Genomic DNA, 15,242 nt, shown 5'->3' on the forward strand with positions numbered 1-15,242 from the left:
ACTCAATCCTTGTTTGTTTCTTTGTGCCTTCTATTTGATTAGTCTTGTAATCACCATATGTTGCAGAATTTATACTATTCTGGAACTTGTGACTGGTTTTATTCTTTCCCTATACTGTTGATACATGATTATTACATCTCCTCTGTCATCCCTGCCCTGACTTGATACCAACAAGAAGAAACAGGTGTCCAAGTTTACAATCACAGGGTTACATTTATATGAACTGAAACACAAAAAGCTTCATAAGAAATGACTCTATGATTTTAAAAAAATTCATATAATTTTCGTAAATTCAACCATACATCAATTACAAATCCACCATGAGAATGAAAAAAAAAAAAAAATCTAATAAATGAATAGATACTGCTTTGTAGAGGGAAGTTTGAGTATAAAAAATAATCTGTATATCTGAACTGATGCTCCTACCACTTTAGATAGCTTAGGAATGGTTTATCTGAAACAGGTATGCCCTTGACAACCCAACCAATTGGCCAAGATGCTGCAGCAATTCCAATGCATGCACCCCATTGTCCCCAATTTAACCTCTCTGTATCTGCAAATTTCTTCAAAAACTCCACCATAACCACCTGAAGGATAATGGTCATCCCAATGATCCCCAAAAATAGCTTGTTCTTATGTAGCCCCTTAAACACATTCTTCTTCTCGAGCTTCCTTGCATTGAATTCATTGAAGACTTGGCAAAGCACAAAAGTATTGAATATCAAGGTATTCTTTACCTTCTCGCTCACTCCAAAGATTGATTCTCCTCTGAACTGTAGGGTCAAGAGGACAGCTATCTGATACAAAGCTTGGGCTAATATATTCCGCCACATGATGTTGGAGATAAGTGGCTCTGTCCGACCCACGGGTGGTTTCTCCATCAGCTCCTTGGTGGGTTGCTCTGTGGCGAGGGCCAGGGCGCCTAATGTGTCCATGATCAAGTTCACCCACAATAACTGCACTGCTGTCAATGGAACCTCACCAGCTGAAACTGCTGCCACAAAGTTGATTACCAGGGCTGCAACATTCACAGTCAGCTGAAACTGGATGAATTTCTGGATATTGTTATAAACACATCTTCCCCATCTCAAACTGTTGCCACTGAAGCAAAATTATCATCCAAGATGATGATATCTGAACTCTCCTTTGCCACTTCTGTGCCCTGAATCCCCATGGAAAGTCCTATGTCAGCTTCTTTTAATGCTGGTGCATCATTTGTGCCATCACCTGTCACTGCAACCACATGGCCTTTCTGTTTCAGGCATTGTACCATGAGAAGTTTATCAAAGGGAGAGGATCTAGCCATCACACAGATTTTATCCACTTTCTCCATTCTCTCCTCTGGGGTGTACTTCCGGAAAACCTCACCTTCTACCACTGCTTCACTATTCATGTCTTGATCAGGTCTTAGTATTCCACATTCAGTGGCTATTGCTCTTGCAGTGAAGACATTATCACCGGTAATCATTTTGACATTCACTCCAGCGTATTGGCAATCCTCCACAGCTTTTCTTACCCCTGGTCTACATGGGTCTTTTATCCCCACAAGTCCTATGAGGGTCAAGCTGTCTTCTGTTAGCTTTTGCCAGCCTTCGCTACTTTCCTGCTCTTCCTCAGGAATTTGTTTATGTGCAAAAGCAATGCAACGGAGGCTGCTAGCGGCCATACCTTGAATTATTTGCTCAAATGTCAGCCTTTCAGCATCATCCAGATCTTTCATGCTTCCAGAAGCATCATAGTAACTTGAACACATTGCTAATATCATCTCTGCTGCTCCCTTCCAGTGCACATGCATTTTGTTGTCAGCCTTCTTCCTCATTAAAATCCCGCTTCTTTTCTTCTCCGAATTGAAGGCTTCAACATGAAGAATGGTATGATTCTGCTTTAGTCTCTCCATATCCATATCAAGTTCCAGAACAGCCCAAGAAAGTATGGCTTTTTCTGTGGGACTACCAGAGAACTCGAATTCAGAGCCTGAAGTGGCCCTGTAAATGCTACCAGTTGTGTTCAGAGCAACTCCTTGTTGAATCAGTTTGAGAACATTTGAGGCAATTGAAGAGGAATCTTCAACAGGTTCTTTGCCAAGCCAATACTTTGTCACCTTCATCTGGTTCAGAGTAAGGGTACCTGTTTTATCAGTACAAATTGTAGTTGCAGAACCCATGGTCTCACAGGCAGGGAGCTTCCGAACCATAGCCTGGTCAGCCATCATTTTCTTCATTGAATAAGCAAGTGTGAGCGTGACGGCCAAAGGCAAGCCTTCTGGAATTGCCACAACCACGATGGTAACTACTGCAGCAATGATTCTGACCATGGCGTTCACTATATCATCAGCCTTTGTCTTGCTACCATAGAACTCCTGATTTCCGTTCTCATCTTCTGTATTCCCTGTGAAGTAGCGAACCACCAACACGACAAGAACTAGAAAAGCAATGGCCAAACCAACCTTGCCTATTGAAGAAGTCAGCTTGTTAAGACGGGCTTGTAGGGGTGTTTGTTCATTAATGTTGCGGCTGATTGTGCTCATCATCTCCCCCCATATTGTGTTCATACCAACAGAAGTCACGAGCATTTGAGCATATCCATCAGCCACTTTGGTTCCAGAAAACAAGAATGGATTCTGGGTGCTATTAACTTGAACATGGTCGCTCTCCCCGGTCATGCTGGATTCATCCACTTGTAGTGAATGACCGTCCAAGAATAAGCCATCAGCAGGAACTTGGTCACCGATTTTTAAGCAAACAACATCGCCAACAACGATTTCAAAAATAGAAATCTGCTGACGATGCCCATCTCTAACGACCTCAACCTTGATGTTGTTGCTGACTTTGGACAACTTTTCGAACTGTCGGTTTTGCCTGAAGTTACTCACAGCAGAAACAGAAATGACTAGAAAGACAGCAACGAATATGCTTCCACCATCATACCACCCTTCCTTCAGCCCATGCTCTTTAATTCCGAAACCGAGGGAGAGTGTGGCACAAGCTAGAAGTATGAGAATGGTAATATCCTTAAAAGCTTCCAACACAAAGTAGAAGAAGCTTTTAGTAGGCGGCCTCGGGTATGTGTTTGAACCGAACGTTTCCTGCCTTTCAGCTACATCTTTAACAGCACCATGGATGCCATTTTTGGTATCTGTTTTTAGAGCGTCAGCCACACCTTCAACTCCTCCCAATTCGCGAAGTTGATCTAAGTTTTTCTCTTTCACCACTGCAGTGAGGCTTGTGTGATCAATGTTTGAGAAGGCAACGTGGGGCTCAACACTGACGATAACAAAGGAAGGAGTACTAAGCGGGAGTTTGCTGCTTTTCTTCTTATTGAGAAGAGAATGAAGGGCCCTGGAACAATAGATGGTAGCAAAGGCCGAATGCCATTTCTTGTTGGGTCTGCTAAGGGTGGCTGGCACATCGAGTATGGACTCTATGCAATTTAAGTTAACATGCAAAATGTTAGACATGTTTTTCAACAGACAAAAGAGTCTGATAAAGATGATGAAGCGGACACGAAGATGAAAACAAAGTAACGTACCACGATGAAAGAAAAAAGAATGAAGGAAATGAAAATTGAAGCTAATGTATATGAAGAAAATGTGTGAGACTAAAAACCACGAAATGGGAACAACCTTGTGAATGCATGTGTTAAGGTTAAGGAGTTGCCATTCTTATAGGAGAGTAGAGCCCGTGTATTTCATTGAATATGAAGTGTTTATACTGAGAAGATCATGTTTGTCGGGTGTACATTGGCTTCTAGCTAATTCTTAGTGCACAAGGATAATAAATAAAATAGGAAATAGTATGTTAATAAATAAAAGAAAAAATATAGTTGACTAGTCAACGCGGTACCCAGAAATTTCCAGGAGTGTCAAAAGACTCGTTTTCGAGGATCTCAAGACAACCACCAATAGCTCCGGCTGCGCTGGGTGATGCGAAAGTGCTTAGTTTTGACTTTTGAAGGTCGACGTGCGTGTCTTTTTAATACTAAAGCGTAAAGAATCCAACTTCAACTGTGGCCGCGAAGCTTTCATAATCATTCAGCCGAATATTACAGGTCATGAAACGCAGGTTTCAGATGTAGTTTCATTGCTTCCTCGCTTTGCCTTCCTTTTTTTTCAGTCGGTAATTGGGGTCGGTTAATGGACTTTTCATTTGTTTCTAATAATTCTAATCATCTTTCTCCATACTTACTTGCACACCACCAGAAGATTTCGGCATTTCGCAGCTTCCACGTCTGGGAGAGGCAAGAACTAAGAAGCTTTGGTCCACAAAGCTCTGTTGGTATATATATCAGGGAATGTACAGTATAACTTAAATTGTTCAAAAGTTTTTCCCTTGTTCAGAACGCCATGAGAGGAAAAGAAGAGGTATTGACCACATTAGAGGATCATTCTTAGAGAAAAATTAATAAATAAGAAGAAAACAAAATCTCAAGTTTGAATAGAATCTCGTTTGCAAATGCATAAATGGGTTCTAGCTGACTCTTTTTCTCGATTTGTTAGAAAAGTTCAATTCAATCGATGGGGATCTTATATATGGAAGTAAAGGATGACCTGATTAATTTACATAAAATATTGTGCTGAATCAAGAGTGAATTGCTGGTGGTCATACTTATGTATGATTATTTAATGCATAGCTAGCCTTTTTGATCCAGTGAGAAAAAGTAGGATATTAGTATATTAAAATAAGGCCACGTCACTTATTAAAAAATATGATAACTTAAAAGGTGTAAGACGGTTCTTATAAAAGTTCAAAGTTGGTGTGAATTGCACAAGGACAATCTCATTTTGGATAATCCCAAATCATAAGCAAAACTTGTATATTGAAGTTTTGAGAAGTGGAAAGCACCACCAAGTTTCTTTTATTGTTATGACCAAGAAAGCACATATGATGGGAAGTGGGAACATGATCTAAATAATTTTATGTTCGCCATTATAACAAACTTGGTGGAGAGCACCACCAAGTTTCTTCGAAGGCCTTCACATTGATCCCACATCGAAACGAGAGTAAATATGAAGAATTTTATAAAGTGGTTCGCCATTTTAACATGGTGACCCATTTTTCAAGAATAGTTGTATTATCTTCTTTTTTCAAGAACAATAAAAGTAGAGAAAAATTTTTATTTTTATTTTATTTTTTCTATCAATGTCTTTCCCTCCAACTTTAACCCAACATATATAATCTTAAAAGTTGGCTTAGAATCATTTGGCAGAAAAGCCCTTTTAGCCTAAAAAAGTGTTTTTTTTTTTTTAAAAAAAAAGGTATTGAGCAAAATTTGGAAAACACTTTTAAAAATCTAAAAAATCACTTATAACATTAAAACAAGTGTTTTTTTTTTTTTTAGAGAAACTGATGCATTAGGGATAAATTTCTCAATTAAATAATAAATATGTTAACTAGATTAGGAAATTAATTATATTGATTCAAATAATATTTAACTTTACTTATATTAATTAGGAAATAAATTACACAATGTATTATCTTCTCTTTTTCAAGAACAATAAAAGTAGAGAAAAAATTAATTTTAATTTAATTTTATTTTATTTTTTCTATCAATGTCTTTCCCTCCAACTTTAACTCAACATATATAATCTTAAAAGTTGGCTTAGAATCATTTGGCGGTAAAGCCCTTTTAGCTAAAAAAATGTTTTTTTTTTCTTTAAAAAAAAAAAGGTATTTTGCAAAATTTGGAAAACACTTTTAAAAATCTAAAAAATCACTTATAATTAGGAATGGTAATGAGATGGGTTTAGGACGGGTCATTCTTATCCCATTCCCGCACCTGATTATATAGTTATTTCTCATCCCCGGCACAAACCCGTGTTGGGGCAGGTTGATTGATTCTCATCCTCGTTAACAAAAGAATTAATAACCCCATCCCCCCTATCCCGAATGTCCATTGAGCCCTAACCCAAATTGGCGATCTGCATTTTCCTTTCACTGCAAAATAACGAGATTATGATAATATACCAAATATGAAAAAATAATATCAAAGTTGAAATTAACACCACAACAATCAATCATTTTAAGCCCATAGTTAGCTTAAATGACTCAAAATTAATGCAAAACACACAAAAAAAAAAAAAAATCATTTGAACCATTTACAAGAGAACATAATGAAAATTGAACCAAACGGGAAAATGGGTCGATATCAGCCATGGATGTGAATTCCTATTCAAGCCAATCTTTGAACCAAGATTTCATCAAATCCACTACTTCAAAGGCTTTCGCGTTCCTTTTAAGTTGTGCTCTCGGACAAAGACTTCAAGGTGATGCTTTAGATGATTGTGTTGCACATATTTAGGGGAAGGAGATCGAAGTCTATGACTAGTTTGATGTCACGAAAGAGGAGTTTTGGGCTCTGAGGCTAAACCAAGAACAAGATGGAATTGATTTCAGAGTATTTGAGTTGGTGTGAGGGGGGAAGAAAAAGTAGTATTGATCCTAAAGATAGGGTTTCAAGCAGTGCATCAGAGAAAGAAGAAAAAGAAGTGGCTGTCGAAATTAAGGCAAATGGGAAGAATGAAAGACCATTGTATTAGAGGAAAAAGAAGAAGAAGAAGAAGGAACAACCATTAGAATTAGGGCAATGGGAAGAATGAAAAACCCCTATATTAGAGGAAGAAGAAAAAGAAGAAGGAACAACCATTAGAATTAAGGCAAATGGGAATATACGGGGAGTTTTTTGACATTTTACTAGTAGTTGAAGGGTAATTTTGTAAATTTATATTCGGGACGGGGCGGGGCGAGTTGGAACAAAATCCATACCCATCCCAAACCCGATTCGGGCTTTTAAAATATTCCCATACCCGACCTATACCAGGCAGCGGAAATGCAAAAGAGAAGAGCAAAGATTCCCATTTTTTATATTTCATACCCGTCCCAATAGGGGTGGGTTACCCGATTTGCCCAGAAAATTGTCATCCCTACTTATAACATTAAAACAAGTGTTTTTTTTTTATAGAAAAACTGATGCATTTAATAATGATTTTAGAAAATGTGTTTAGTCTTTCTAATACTTTAAAAAATGAAAATTTTTAAATGTTAGAAATGTATCACAATGTGGAATTGGTTACTATCGATATCGCGTCTACCTTTAAATTAATTGAAAGGGTTTAAGTTTGACTTCATATACCTTGGAGTGAGTTGCATTACCATAGGAATATATAGTTAAATGAAGCTTATCCAATTACAATTTTAAGCAATCTCAAGTTCAACACCCTGTATTGACCAAGCTCTAAACTCTTGTTCATATCTAATGTGAATAAGTTGGAATAAGAGGGTTAGTCAGCAATAATTTCTATGTTAGTACTAAAGTAATATACTTCTAAAATAAAAATGAGGTCTCGTTGAACAAGAAAGCGAAGGCTAGACCTCTTTTTAAAATTGATGTCAAACATATTTAGATGATTCTTCTAAAAACATTTTAAGAGAAAATACTTCCATTAAGAACGTTTCAAGTAAAAACACTATTACACAGACTTATGTGTTTCAAAATTTGTGTTTATATAAAAATTTCCTAACACATGTCACCTTTGTTTAATGCTTTAAATAACTTCTTATATAATGAAATCTAAGTCCTATGATACAATGAAAAGTAATAATTTATAAATAAATTTGTTTTCTCAAAAGTGAAGAATTTTATAAGGTATTGTTAGAACTAAGAGAATAAAGAGAGAAAGAAGCGAGAAAGAGGGAAAGAAATGACCCAAGTGAAATCTGGAAGAAATCCTCTTCTTTCTTTTTAGAGCAAACCTCAATATTTATACTACAATAGTTTCTTCCCATTAACAAACTTGCTTACACGTGTACAACACTAACAACCTGTTATAGCAATCTAACAACCTCTAACAGCTTAACAGTAGCAAACTAACAGTTAACAACTTATTTTATAATCCTAACACCCCCCCCCCCCCCCCCCCCTCAAACTCAGAGTACTTAAATCAAGAACTTTGAGTTTGCTTCTAAGTAAAGGAAATCTGGAACTGGGTATAGCTTTGGTAAAAAGATCTGTTGTTTGGTCACTTGAAGGAACATGTCTCACATCAATAAGCTTTTGAAAAACTTTCTCACGCACAAAATACAAATCAAGCTCAATATGCTTGGTTCTAGCATGTAAAACTAGATTTGCAGATAACAATACTGTGCTCAGATTATCACACCATACTACTGGAGATCTTAGTAATGTGATCCTCAATTCACTTAGTAGGGTAGTTAACCATGTGATCTCAGCAGTTAGTTTAACTAAGCTTCTGTATTCTGCCTCTGTAGATGATCTAGAGACAATATGTTGTTTCTTTGAGCACCAAGAAACTAGATTGTTTCCAAGATAGACACAATAGTTGGATGTAGATCTTCTATCATCTAGACTTGATGCCCAATCAGCATCACAAAATCCCACCAGATTTAAAGTACTTGAACAAGTCAAATGAAGTCCATACTAAATAGTATTTTTCAAGTATCTAAGTATCTTTTTTACTGCTTGCCAGTGTTCTTCTTGTGGATCCTTCAAATATTGACAAACTCGATTGACACAAAAGGAAATTTATGGCCTGGTGATAGCAACATATTGAAGTGCACCTACAACACTCCTATAGAGTTGAACGTCTTTCACAGTACCACTTCCAGATGTTGTAAGTTGTTGACCACTGATCATGGGAGTATTAATGCCATTTGCATTGTTCATTTTGGCTTTGCATAAGAAATCATGCACATACTTAGTCTAAGACAAGTGTAGACCTTCAATAGTATGTTTCACCTGTGTGCCCAAGAAATAGTCTATCTCACCAAGATCTTTAAGAGAAAAACTCTTGTTTAATTGTGAGATTAATTGTTGAATTACAGAAGGATTGCTACTAGTAACCAGTATATCATCAACATATACTAGGAGAAAGGTAGTGTGATCCATAGTGAACCTTGTGAATAAAAACCGATCAAATTTAGCAGATGTAAAACCAAGACCTACAAGTGCTTCGTAGAGTTTCTCAAAGCAGGCACGTGGTGCTTGTTTGAGACCATATAGAGATTTGTGGAGCTTGCATACCAAATGAGAAGTGGACTTTTCAATAAAGCCTTTAGGTTGTTCCATATAAACTTCTTCTTGTAGATCTCCATTCAAAAAGGCATTGTTGATATCAAGTTGTTGAATATTCCAATTCCTTGATAATGCTATAGTGAGAGCCACCCAGATTATAGTAGGCTTCACAACAGGGCTAAATGTTTATGTATAATCAAATCCAGTTGTTTGGTGAAACTCCTTTGCAACAAGTCTAGCTTTATATTTTTTAATAGAACCATCTGGATTTTCTTTAACTCTGAAAATCCACTTGCATCCTATTACTTTTCTACCAACTGGAAGGTCAACCAAAGACCATGTATTGTTTCTCAAGAGACCAGAATATTCATCTATCATGGCTATTTTCCAATTCTCATTTTGCAAAGCTTCATTAGTAGACTGAGGCTTTTTGGTAACACTGTATACTTTTGGTTTAAAGATGCCATTCTTAGATTTGGTGATCATAGAGTGTGTATTTCCAACAGTACTTGGGAGAGATGATGATACAATGAGAGCATTAGAGTCTTGACAGTTTTCCAAGTGAGTGGTTGTGTTGACAGGAGGAATGAGAGCAATAGGAGAGGGTGATGAGGCTGTAGAAATAGAAGAAACAGGTTGTTTAGAATAAAGAATTGGTGGTGAATGACTAAAGGAAAGAGGTTGAGAAATGGAAGAATGTTGAGATTGAGAAGAAAGAGATTCTGAAAATGGAAATAGATGTTCATAAAAAATAACATCTCTAGATATGAAAATTTTACCAGAGGGGTCTAAACACTTGTAGCCTTTATGAGTGAGGCTATAACGTAGAAATGTACATTGTACAGACCAAAAGACAAGTTTATGGCTATCATATGGTCTAGTGTTGGGATAGCAAGCACAACCAAATATTCTAAGAGCCTTGTAATCAGGAACATGATTAAAAAGAAGCTGTAAGGGAGACTTACCATGTGAAATTGGAGAGGGCGGCTTGTTATGCAAGAACACGACTGTTCTGAATGATTCATCCCAATATTTGAAAGGCATTGAGGCTCTAACAAGTAAGGTAAGACCATTCTCAACAATATGTATATGCTTCTTTTCAACTACACCGTTTTGTTGGTGAGTGTGAGGACAAGAAATCCTATGAATAATGCCATTTATAGTAAGGTAATCAGTAAAAGCACGAAATTCACCCTCTTCCTCCCCCCCCCCCCAAAAAAAAAAAAAAAAAAAAATCAGATTGTAGGCATTTAATTTTGAACCCTAATTGTAATTCAGCTTGAGCCTTGAAATTCTGAAAGGTTTGAAAGACTAATATGTTTAATAGAGAGTCTCATACCATTGCCAACACGAACTTGCTCATTACCATAATATGGTGTGTGTTCAACCATATTATTTGCATTTGCAGTCACATGGTTTGAGCCACCCGAGTCTGGATAACAATTAGTATCACAAATGTTTTCTGGTGTAGCCATCAAAACTTGTATGTTAGGCTTGTTGCCACTTTGAACCTGCGTTTGAGGTGAAAATTAGGAGTGAAACCAGGAGTACGAGGACCTTGAAAATTAGGATCATATCTATAGTAACACCTATCTGCAGAATGACCAATCTTCATGCACATTTGGCATACCAGTTTTTCAGTATTAGCAGTAGCATTATTATTCCAAGTATTCTAGGATCTCCAACCACCATTTCCTCTGGAAGAAAAATTACTTCTACCAAAATTAAGGCTAAACTGATTGTTACTAGTAAAACCTCTGCCTTGAGAAAAATTGTCTCTACCAAAGTTACCTGGACCTTGTGTAATATTAACAAAAGTAGTTTCAAAGTCTAAACTCTTGCTTTGTTTCTCAATCCTAGCCTCTTGTGCTAATAAAAAAGACTCAATTTCCTATATTGAATAATCCTCAGTTTGAGAATTAATTGTGAGAAAGAATGTGTCGTATTCACTAGGCAGTCCATTTGTGATAGCATCAATGTGATCTTTTATAGAGAGATTCACACCAACAAGAGCAAATAGATCAACAAAACCACGAATTTTAAGCAAATATTCATTCTTACTTAGAGTTTTTTTTTTTTGTGTGTGTTTTAAAGCAAGGTTTTATACTGTGAGATTTTAGCATGTGTTTGAGAAGCAAAATATACTTCCAATGGCTTCCAAATTTGAAAAGCAGATTCACAATTTACTCACCTCAAAAGAACTCCTTCGGACATTGATGAAAGAAGCCAAGAAACCAAGAGCTGATCTTGTTGTTCCCAATCAATAAAATCTTGATTCACTATTCCTTGAGATCAATCTTCTGAACTTCGAAATTTTAACGGTGGATCATGAATTCTAGTGACAAAATGCTGAAGATTGTGACCATGAATTGATGAGAAAATCTATTTTCTCCATATAAAAAAATTATGATTTTCGAGCTTAACTGAGGTAGAATGATTGAACGAAATCGGGACAAAATGACTAGAGGAAGAAGATTCTAGGGTTTGTTGAAATTTCTCCATTGCTGAAGTTGAGTGCTCTGATACCATGTTAGAAACAAGAGAATAAAGAGATAAAGAAGCGAGAAAGAGGAAAAGAAAGGACCCAGGTGAAATATAGAAGAAATCCTCTTTTTTCTTTTCAGAGCAAACCTCAATATTTATACTACAATAGTTTCTTCCCATTAACAAACTTGTTTACACGTGTTCAACACTAACAACCTGTCATAGCAATCTAACAGCCTCTAACAGCATAACAAACTAACAGCTTAACAGTAGCAAACTAACAGTTAACAATTTATTTTATAATCCTAACATGTATAATTATATTAAAAGGGTATATAAATCTATAATTACCTTAAATCACATATTTTGCATAATTAAGTTAAAATAGTTTAGCAAATTTCAAAATTGCTTTGAGGGTTATATGGAGAAGTTATCACCCAAAAATACCCAACATACATTCAATATGATTTTTAAAAGGCAAGAACCTCATTTCTAGCAAATGGATCTAAGGTTCATATAAAATGCATATTTGGCCCAAAGATGTAAGTTTTTGGAATTGGATTATAGGCGTCGGAGCATTGCAACTATTTAATATGTTAAAATTTATCTTTAAGTCCTCATGATAATTAATATATTAAAATTAAAAAAAATAACAAATAAAATTATTCTTAAAATCTATTTAATATTCATATAATTTTTATTTTTTTTTCTTTTAAGTACAACTATTATCTTAATTTATTTTTTTTATTAATTTAACATTTAATTATTATAATTTTTTATTTTTGAAATTTAATTAAATGACTCTATAAGCCATATACAAACTTTGTATATCATGAATTTATATATATGTTTTTATTTATTTTCTTTGACCAATTTTCATACCAAATTACTAAAAAATTTATCTACACATGCCCAAATATCAAATATATATATATATATATATATTTCCACCCGTATACAAGATAGTTATACTAAATACAAGATAGTTATACTAAATCTATAAGACTTTTTTTATTTATTAATATCTATAAAAATATGCAAATGTATTCAAAATAACATGTTTATTTGGGTTATGTGGTACAATTAGTACAAATATCTTATATACATAATACAAAAGTCTTTTATATATAAAAAAAAATGGTATTTGATGTTTATACATGTGTGTAAACAATATTTCCTTTGTATAAAAAATAAGACAATGAAGAAAAATATGTAAATATATTTACAATAAATGGACTTGTAAAAAATTGCACAACTAATATAAATGTCTTGCTACAAGTATTTAACTTGTACATATAAGAAAATTTTTTTTTAAAAAAGTATTTGACATTTATGCATGTTCATAAACAATATTTCTAAATATATAAGAAATAAGTGAAAAAATAAAATAAATAAATATATTAATAATGGACAAACTTATACAATTTTAAAGGTCTTTTACATTTAATATAAGTAATCTTACATACATACGAAGATATAAATACATGCATGTAAATAATATTTTTAAAGGTTTAATCTGGAAAATAAATAACAAGAAAATTAAGAGAAAAAACAATGTAAGTACATATATGTGAACGGCAAAAAGTGTTTTTGTACCTAAATTTTCATGTATTTCGCATGCAACTTTTATCTTTGTGAGATGTTGATGAAATTAAAAGATTCATTAATCCTTCAGCGTAATTGTTCCATTTTGTTAATTTTGATTTGATAATTGCCAAAAATTAGAAGGATAATAATTAATTTTGATTTTAATTTTAATTTTTTCCGTTATGTCAATCCTTTTCTGTGGACCCAGCCTAATAAAAAATGCATGAAAATAAAAGCTATTCGGTTGACTAGGTCGCCTTTCACATGCCACGTCGAGAGAAGCCAGCACATGTGATTTAAACCTTGAACCAATCACGTAAGATATCCTACAAAATCACAATGAAGTTTGAAAATAACGTCGGAAATGTCATATTATTTTTCTTTTCTTTTTTTCATTTTTCTTTACCTTTTCCACATTATCTTATCATTATTTTGACTTTTCAGAAGCAAAACATACTGTTAAGCTGGTCAAGTAACAAGGGAGGGAGGCCCCTCACTGACAGTACTGTACAGGAAAGAAACAGCAGTATACTTGAACTGCCAAAAAATTATTGATATCAGATTCACAAGAAATTGAAACACTGCATAAATAAAATGACTTGATCATAGATTGCCATAAGGTCGTACAGGGTACTCACTCGGCATGCCAAAAACATTCAATCAATCTGATACCTGTGATCAATGTTAAGCATGGGTATGACTTCTCCATGATTGATGAAACAAGCCTCACCTGAAATAGTGGAGGACAAAAGGCCAAAGCTAGCTTTGGAGGAATAGAAGGTGATGTGAAGAAGAAGGCCTCAAACATGACAAAGCCACCTAAAAATGCTCTTTCCATTAGGGTTTTACCATCCTCGTACTTGTAGCTTGTGCTGCACTTTCTCTTGCCATTAATGAACATGGGCTGAAAGAAGGGTTACGGTGTGGAATCTTCCTTGTGGCTGTCTTTCTGGTCAATGATGTCCCTGCTGTTATGTTACTCAAGGAAAATAGGCAATTCCTCCAGTTATGATCTGATCAGGCCGACGACGATATCCAATTTGATTTTGTCTGAAAACGGATAGGCTGATACTAGGCAGGATCTGTCCTTGTTTTTGAGATGGCCAATTGATATTCATGTCAGATGCTTGTGGGGAAGACATCCATGAGCAATCTGCCGTGAATATATAAAGAACAGATACATACACAAGTCTGGCTCAACAACCTAACTTCATCCTTGATAATGCGGGTCTGAGTTGCTTTTGTGGTTCTTGTAGTGTCGTTGGTTTGCCGTTTGAATTGTGGAATTCAGAAGATGAGAATGGGAATCAGGAGTTCAATAGCAGCAAGACAAAGGCTGATGATATAGTGAATGCCGTGGGGGGAATCGTTGTTGCTGCACTTACTATTGTGGTTGTAGCATATTCAATTGCAGAAGGCTTGTCGCAGTTGGCCACGCTCTATATTAATTATTCCGAACCACTTGCATCTGGGTTCAACGAAAGGTTGCCCCATTTGTCAATAAAAATGGTGGTGGCATCATGGCAGTGCCCATCAGCCTCTTCTAGACGTGACCCACAACAGCAAGCTTTCTGGAATTGCTACAACCACAATAGCAACTGCTGCAGCAAAGTTCCCACCACGGCATTCACTATATCATCAGACTTTGTCTTGCTGTCATTGAACTTCTCATTTCCATTCTCAACTTTTGAATTCCCCAACGACACTACAAGAACCAGAAAAGCAAGAGAGACCAACAATATCCATAAAGCAAGCTTGTTGAGCGAGACTCATAAACTTGTCTGCTCATTATAATCGCAGATGATTGTGCTCATGGATCATCATAAGCCACAAGCATTCTCGCATATCCATTGGCCTCCTTTCCAAGAAAACACAACAGCCTCCCGCATTGTGTTAGAAAACAAGAATGTTTTCTGTGAGAATTTCAGCTTGACGATATTGCTGCCCATTGTCCAAATCGGCTGATCGAAACCACCAATTTCAGACAACATCAACCCAGATTTCTGAGTTGACAATTAGCTGTTTTTTTTCTGAAATATTTACGGCAGATTCAGCAAATGATTAGAAAGATAGGCAACAAATATTCTTCCTCTTTAGCATCACCCTTCTCTCCGCCCATGCTCTTCAATGCCAAACCCATTGGG

At 35.6% G+C, this 15,242-nt stretch overlaps 1 protein-coding gene across 1 annotated transcript; it reads right to left on the reverse strand.

Annotated features, from left to right (window-relative positions):
• Positions 1 to 369: 369 nt before the first annotated feature.
• LOC117914085 (putative calcium-transporting ATPase 13, plasma membrane-type) lies at positions 370 to 3,473 on the reverse strand. Its single transcript, XM_034829274.1, is given in 2 exon segments — positions 370 to 1,090; positions 1,093 to 3,473. Coding segments are annotated over 2 exon segments (3,033 nt in total). The 5' UTR covers positions 3,458 to 3,473; the 3' UTR covers positions 370 to 422.
• Between the last annotated feature and the right edge of the window lie 11,769 nt (positions 3,474 to 15,242).

The sequence above is a fragment of the Vitis riparia genome, chromosome 5, assembly GCF_004353265.1.
Source record: "Vitis riparia cultivar Riparia Gloire de Montpellier isolate 1030 chromosome 5, EGFV_Vit.rip_1.0, whole genome shotgun sequence".
Lineage (NCBI taxonomy): Eukaryota > Viridiplantae > Streptophyta > Magnoliopsida > Vitales > Vitaceae > Vitis > Vitis riparia.